The sequence below is a fragment of the Crocuta crocuta genome, unplaced genomic scaffold (assembly GCF_008692635.1).
Source record: "Crocuta crocuta isolate KB4526 unplaced genomic scaffold, BGI_CrCroc_1.0 scaffold299, whole genome shotgun sequence".
NCBI lineage: Eukaryota > Metazoa > Chordata > Mammalia > Carnivora > Hyaenidae > Crocuta > Crocuta crocuta.
Window position 1 is genome coordinate 2,183,926 of NW_027532747.1, and position 6,997 is coordinate 2,190,922.

A 6,997-nucleotide genomic window follows, 5' to 3' on the forward strand; every position below is an offset into this window, starting at 1 on the left:
CCTTTTCTCTAAGAAAGTGTGAGAAACACGTTTGGCTAAGATTCAAGGTGGCTGGGGGAAGCCAGGAGGAGGTAAAGGCCTGGAAGTTTCCAGAAGCCTTGAGGCTCCTCCCTGCACATCTAGCTGGCCCCTGCCCCAGCCCCACCCGGCCCCTGAAGGGCAGGACAACTGCCCCTGCGGCCTCGACTGCTGTCGGTGAGCCCGCGGCGCCCCCTGCCGGCCCGGGCATGGAGGAGGCAGAGGGGCGGGAGGCAGGTGCGGGAGGGAGCTGGGCACGGTCGCCCCATGGTCCCCCCCCTTCCCCAGGCGGATGCGTTTCATAAAAGAATGGTACGTGTGGCAAAAAGATAAGAGGGGAGCCATTATTAATGAAAACAGGTGAAGGGAACATATTCATTATCGTTTTCAGCCTAATGAAGCCTGTTGAAGGCTCTCTCCGGAGTGATAAATCCCCCCCTCGAGCTCTCCCAGCCACGGAGCCACCAGCATGTCATAACTCATGTCGAGGCAATCACACCGCTTCTGCCGAATTTCCTCAATGCGGCCCGTGCAGGAGGACAGGGAGCGAGCGAGGCTGATAACGAATTTTGGAAACACAGAATTTCACACCTCATTGCGCGAGCATTAAGATGACAATACATTGGAGTCTTTCCTCCTGACTGCCCGCCCCGCCCCGCTCCTCTGCGGGGGTGGCGGAGCCCAGGCCTCGGGGCGACACAGGGCACCTCCTGCGGCCTCCTGGGTGCTCCCCAGGGCTGGTCAGGCCTGGGCCGTGGTGACTGGGGCGGGGGGGGGCGGCGGGGCGGGGGCCAGAGAGGCCTCACGATCACGGGTCCGCAACTGTATGCACCCAGGGCCCCCACCCCATCGCTCGCCCCCCGACAGGCCCCCTTGGTGGCCCCCTGCCTTCCAGTTACTGCTCCTGACGTCCGTTCCCAGCAAGCTCGGCCAGGTGGCTCGATGTTGTCACCCCTCCTGGGAGCGAGCACAGACAGCTGCACTAGACAGAATCCAGACTGCGGGGCCTGGTCAATAAACCTTCCCATCGCGCCTCTGCAAAGCCCAACCAAACGGCTCCCTTGGCGTCGGGAAGGCCCAAGTTCTGGCCGCCCGGCTGGAGGGGCGCCCAGGCCGCTCCCAGACGCCCCCCGAGGTGTGGGAGGGTGGAGACGGGCAGAGAAGACGTCAGCGGCAACCCCATCCTACGGACAGAGGAGAGGGAGGGGGAAGGGGGGCAAAAAGGACCACTGCCCCCACCCCCCGAACCCCCGCTCAGGCCTGGNCATACTTGTAACGTATTTGTTCCCAACAAGTAGGGATTTGGGGTGCCCCAAGGTCACTTTGTGCCCCTCCAGGGCCGCCCGGGCTAGAACAAGCACAGAAACATTCCCAGGCCTCCCTAGCCCATGGCTCTCGGGTCCTCGGCTTCCGGGTGGACGCACATTCCGGGAAGGAGCCAGCTGGGAGGGGTAAGAGGCAAGACAGGGACCGTGGGCCAAGCCTAGGGCAGGTGGAGCCCCCCAGAGGCCTTGGCCAGTAACTGACGCCCANCTGGCACCTTCCACCGTGTCCCAGGCTTGGGGGCGCGTCCACAGCGCGTCGGGGGGCAGCACAGATGGTGGTGGCCACCTCTGGCCCGAGGGGTCCCGGAGGGCAGTGCACTTCCCGACTCGCTGTCTGTTGTACATCAACAGGGACCAGACCGGACACCTTAGCAGGAGGAAGGGCGGCATCAGGCCCGGAAGCTCGTGTTTCGCAGGCGCCGAGGACCAGGGGGGCCGTTTAGAGAGAAAAGTCACTTGAGTCCTTTCTTCTTCTCAAAGCAAGACGCGCCGTTGGAAGACCAGGTCAGAAAAGGCCGAAAATGAAGAAGAAAGTGGAGTCGTCCATCATTTCAGGCAACATCCACACTGCACTTCCTTCCAGCCTTTTTTCTGCTCATTTTCCTTGGGGTGTGTTTTTCGTGCCAGGGACCTGCCTTCATCTGTGATCTTGTTTCTTGTCAGTTCTCACGCAGAAATATTCCCCTCTGTTTATATAAGTTCAGCAGAGACATGTATCCATGGCTACGCGATGGCTCACGGCGCGTGCCGAGGACGCCTACGGCGGAGCGTCGCTGCTGATTAGCAGAGGGGGCCTGGGTGGCATCGCCCTGTGTAACAGCGTTCTCTTTCGAATACATTCCTTGCAATGCTGTTTCCAAAGTTGAATCTCTGGGCGTCTTTTAAGCGAAACAAAGTAAGGTTGCGATGGCCAGGGATGGCGGGGGTGCCCCATATTTTTTTTTAACTTTTTAAATTTATTTCTGAGAGAGAGAGAGAGAGAGCGTGAGCAGGGGAGGGTCAGAGAGAGAGGGAGACACAGAATCTGAAGCAGGCTCCAGGCTCCGAGCTGTCAGCACAGAGCCTGATTCAGGCCTTGAACTCATGGACCACGAGATCATGACTTGAAGTCGGACGCCTAAATGACTGAGCCCCCTGGGCGCCCCTGTTTTCGAAAATTTAGAAAATAGAGATGAGTGTAGAGAGAAAAACACAGGTCACCAAAACCTCGTGAATATTACCACATCCAGGACCCGAGTGTGAGTGTGAGCGTGAGTGTGTGTGTGCGCAGCGTGAGAGGAGACGGTTCGAGCTTCGTGGTGCTGCGTCCTGTGGGTTCGTGGGTGTTGGCGAGGCCTCTGGGGAGCGCAGGCTCCTGGCTGTCCAGGGTCTGCCCGAGGTGGACCCTGCCTTCCCTTGCTTCAGGCTCCGAGGGCTTCTCCCCAGACCCCGCCCCCTCCCAGCCTCAGTTCCTCTTGGTTTGGGGTTGGGGGGCGGGGCAGCCATGGGAGCCACCATCACCTGGGAAGCTGGAGGTCAGCTCAGCAGCCCGGCCGCTGTGTCTCCACCACCTCTCCCTGGTCACTTTCACGGGCCCGCGGGGCGAGCACTCACCTCCCAGCTCCCCCTGCTCCCCCCAGAGCACTCGGAAGCATCCTCACCACTCTCCTCTCACACCCCACATCCGAGCTATTGGCAGAGCGCGTGGGTTTGACCTTCAAGATGTGTTCAGAATCCAATCGTATCTTCCTTTCTCTATGCCACGCCCCCCACCGTGTCAGCCTCCAGCATCCGGTCTGCATCGAGGTGATGACCTCTCACAGGACGCCCCCCACCACGTAGTCTGGCTCCCTCCCCTCACTGTTGCCTGACAGCACTTCTCTCCTTCCTCTCTGCCCTCCAGCCACACCAGCCCCTGACTATAGCTCAGACACCAGCAAGGCTCCTGCCCCCGGGCCTTTGCACATGCTGCTCCTTCTAATGAGGGTCCTCTGCCAGAGCCCCAAACACCTCTCTCCTTCACCTCTTCCAGGTCCCTCTCAAATGCACCTTCTCAGTGACCCACCACCTTCTGTGCTTTGTTTAGCCCTTTACTCCCAACAGAGCCTCAGAGACCCTCAGACGCCCACAGTTATCCCACCAGTGAGCAGGGCTCGGGTTTGTTCCCACTGCTTCAGAAGGCACCTAACTTAGGCACCTAACTTGGCTGGGCACCCGCCGGGCACCACATCCAATGCTCCCTCGGTCCCCACTTGTGCAAGAGGAGAGAGAGTCCCATCCCGTCCGCCATCCGTCCCCCAGGACTCTGGAAGGCCAGAGCAGCCGCGCCCCTGCAGACCTCGTTCCCACCCACCTCCCAGCGTCGGTGTCAGACCCTGTGGGCTCCTGCGTGCCAGCAACTGACGGAAAGCTGGCGAGTCCCTCGGGTGCCCTGGGGTCCCCGCCTGGCCCCTTCAAACACACCCGACCCACCCTGTGGGTTCACACTGTGTGAGGAAACCCCGCCGCGAGCCCTGAAACGCACCCAGTCCAGCCGCATCTGTCCCCGCGCCCGGCCGGCCCTCGCGGCACGTCGGCCGGGTCAGAGCCCGTGTGGGTTGGAACCCGTCTCTGCCTCCACTTGTCACCTGGGCTCCAGGTAGGGCGTGTGCTCAGCACCCGAGCTCCCTTTGTCCCTTGGAACTGCCTGGGTGGCATCAGAAGACGGTCACCAAAGGGGGCGCCCGGCGGGACAGGAGCCGTGGCGCCCGCATCGTCTCTGCGCCGGCCCCTGAGCCTCGGCCCCTCTCCCCGGCGGAGTCAGGCTCTGGAAGATCGTCAGAACCTTAGAAGAGCCGTGCAGACGCCGCCCTGAGGGTCCCCCCCAACCCGCCCCGCAGAGTCCACGTGCCCCCCCTCCCACTTACTGCGCATTCGCCTCCTGCTGGGCGTCCCGCTGGGCGTTTCCTCTGGTCTTACCTCCTTCCAGAAGGCTCCACAGGTCCAGGGACAGAAAGCTCAGAGAGGGTAAGGGCTGTGCTCTCGGGCACACAGAGCTGAAAGCCACAGCGACGGGGCAGTCAGGTGGTCCCGAGCCTCCCCCTTCACAGTCGCCCTGGGGTCGGGTGGCAGGAGGGGAGACAGCCAAGCCTCCCCAGACGCCCGCCTGTGAAGCCGCAGCACCCAGGGACCCGAGCTGCTGCGCACCCCTCCCCAGCCCCCGCCGGCGCCGGCGCCCTGGCCTCCCTCTGTGCCACGGTGACACCAGTCAATACAAATGAGGCCAGAAAGGAGCAGACGGGACGCCAAGCTGGGCGCAGGCAGCACCGGGAAAGGGAGCCGGGCGCCAGTTTGAGGTCCCCGCTGACGGGGCCTCGCTCCCTCTGAGCCCAGGCTCCTCCGCTGTGAGGGGACCGCGTGCGCCCTTCTTCCCCCGAGGGTCCCGAGAAAGCCGCGCGGACCGTGGCGGCCCCGCCATCGGGGACGACAGACGCCAGAGCCCTTCTGCGGGGCCCCCGAGGTCCGGCCACAGCCAACACGGGCCCAGTCAGACAGACAGACGGCCTTTATCCGTCCCTCCCGCACACCTGGTCCTGCTGCTGAGCACCTCGGGGAGGAGGCCGCGGACGGACGCGCCTGACTGGAGGCCTTGTTCCAAGGCCGGGCTGTGCGGCCCCTGACGGCCACCCGGCCGGCCCCAGACAGCAAGCCCTCCTTGTTTGGGGCCTTGGCGGGCCTCGGGGGCCGTGTTGATCTTGGAGGACCCGCGGCGCTCACAGGGCCGCAGGCGAGGTCTTCCATGGCTGCCTGGCGGAAACTCACGGTCCATGTGGGTGTTGGGCGGCTCCCATCCTGCAAACATTTCCAGGCTGAAAATACCGTGGTGGCACTTGGTGGCGGGGAGCCCTGGGCCCGTGTAACCACAGACCCAGCCATGCGAGCGGGAGGTGTGACTTTGTTTCGCTGTAATTCAGTGCTACTAAGGATCCGTTCTGCTAGTGGCAAGAGCCACCCCTCAGTTCTGTGTCCCCTCCGTCACCCCTGAGCCCTGAGGTTGACGGTGATGGTTCAGCGACCCCGTACGCTGCCTGCCTCCCCCAGCTTCCCCCCACCTCTGCATACAAACCTCAGAAGCCAGTTTTGAAATTCTAAAGTCAAGAGTTTGCTTCTAGGGGCGCCTCGGGGGCTCAGTCAGTGGAGCGTCCAACTTCAGCTCAGGTCATGATCTCACGGTTCGTGGGTTCAAGCCCCGCGTCGGGCTCTGTGCTGACAGCTCAGAGCCTGGAGCTGCTTCGGATTCTGTGTCTCCCTCTCTCTGCCCATCCCTTACTCGCTCGCTCTCTCTTTCAAAAATATATAAACATTTATTTAAAAAAAAGAATTTGTTTCTGAAAAGCATAATAGTTCTGCAGAAAGTAAAAACACCGCAAGTTCTAGCAATTCCACTTCTGGGTGTGCACCCCAAGGAGCCGAAAGCAGGGACTTAGAATAGATCCTTGCACACCCGCAGAGGAGTGGCTTTCTTCACAGAAGCCCGAAGGCAGAGGTCCCGGCTTGTCCCCTGTGGATGCACAGAGCGGCCGCGGTCTGGTCACGCAGCTGAGTGTTACCCAGAGGGAGGAGGTGTGGACACCTGTCGCCACACGGACGGACCTTGGGGGCGTCACGGGGCCCTGCCTGATCCCCCTCGGAGGAGGTGCCTGGAGTCAGAGACTGGGGGGGGCAGGGGGGACAGTTCCAGAAATGGATGGTGGAGATGCTTACACGACACTGAATATACTTAAAGCCACTCAGTAGCGCTCTCTTTGTTAAGGTGGTGCGTTTTATATTTTACTACAATGAAAACATCACCGAAAAGTTTTCACTTCCTTCCTCCTTCTCTCCTGCTGTGGCTTCCTGTCTGGGCTGTGGCTGCGAAGTCCCTGGGAGGCGGGTGCTCAACCTAAGGGACATTGTTCCCTCCGGGGGACACTGGCAATGCCTGGAGACACTTTGGGTTGTCACGACCGGAGGCAGGCTGCTGGCCTCCGGCGGGTGGTGGGTGGAGGCCAGGGCCGCGGCTGGCGCCCACACCCGTGCCAGCACGGCCCCCACGACGAACATTCCAGCCCCCAGTGTCGACAGAACCAGAGCCCTGTTGTGGGGGAAGGACCAGGGCTAAAAACAAAACCTTAATGGTTGAAAAATATCTTGATCGTCTCCTCCTCTGTGTCCCGCTAAAGAAACAAAGTAATTTCTAAGGGGAAAAAAACCCCACATAATCTCATTCTTGCACAAGTGACCTCAGTGGCCTCTCACGGGGGATGGGGCATGCCGTGTTTTGGGGGGACTTCTGCTGACCCCTGCCCAGGACTCTGTGATCCCCACAGATCAGCACCTGTCTGTCCTGACCCTTACTACAGCCACGTCCCCAAAACACACCCACACAGGGGGTGACCAGCGGTCAGCAGTACCAAAGGCCTAAATAGGACCCCCAATGTCAGCCCTGCTGTCCATGGGGCGAGGCCGTCAAGGGATGCTGGGTCCCACGTTCAGGGAGCGCAGCTGGGCCCCGCCACAGCCCAAAGGCCATCAAGGCCACAGATGAGAGAAACGGGAATCAGCAGGCACCACAGAACACCCCTCCCCCACGCCATCCTTCCCAGAGCAGGTGCTGGTGTGAGCCCGCGTTTTTCCTCACAGCAGCCACTTTGGTA

At 61.4% G+C, this 6,997-nt stretch overlaps 1 protein-coding gene across 1 annotated transcript in view; it reads right to left on the minus strand.

The window, feature by feature from the left end:
* The window catches only part of DLK1 (delta like non-canonical Notch ligand 1), a 26,713-nt gene extending 21,583 nt beyond the window's left edge, over window positions 1-5,130 (minus strand). The window contains exons 1-6 of the mRNA XM_077780822.1: window positions 4,889-5,130; window positions 4,629-4,805; window positions 4,229-4,357; window positions 1,546-1,710; window positions 1,068-1,202; window positions 484-574 (exon numbers count right to left, since the gene is read on the minus strand). Of these exons, the coding sequence (XP_077636948.1) occupies window positions 484-574; window positions 1,068-1,202; window positions 1,546-1,710; window positions 4,229-4,357; window positions 4,629-4,805; window positions 4,889-5,130 (939 nt within the window). The remainder of the gene's footprint in view (window positions 1-483; window positions 575-1,067; window positions 1,203-1,545; window positions 1,711-4,228; window positions 4,358-4,628; window positions 4,806-4,888) is intronic.
* Window positions 5,131-6,997: the final 1,867 nt, after the last annotated feature.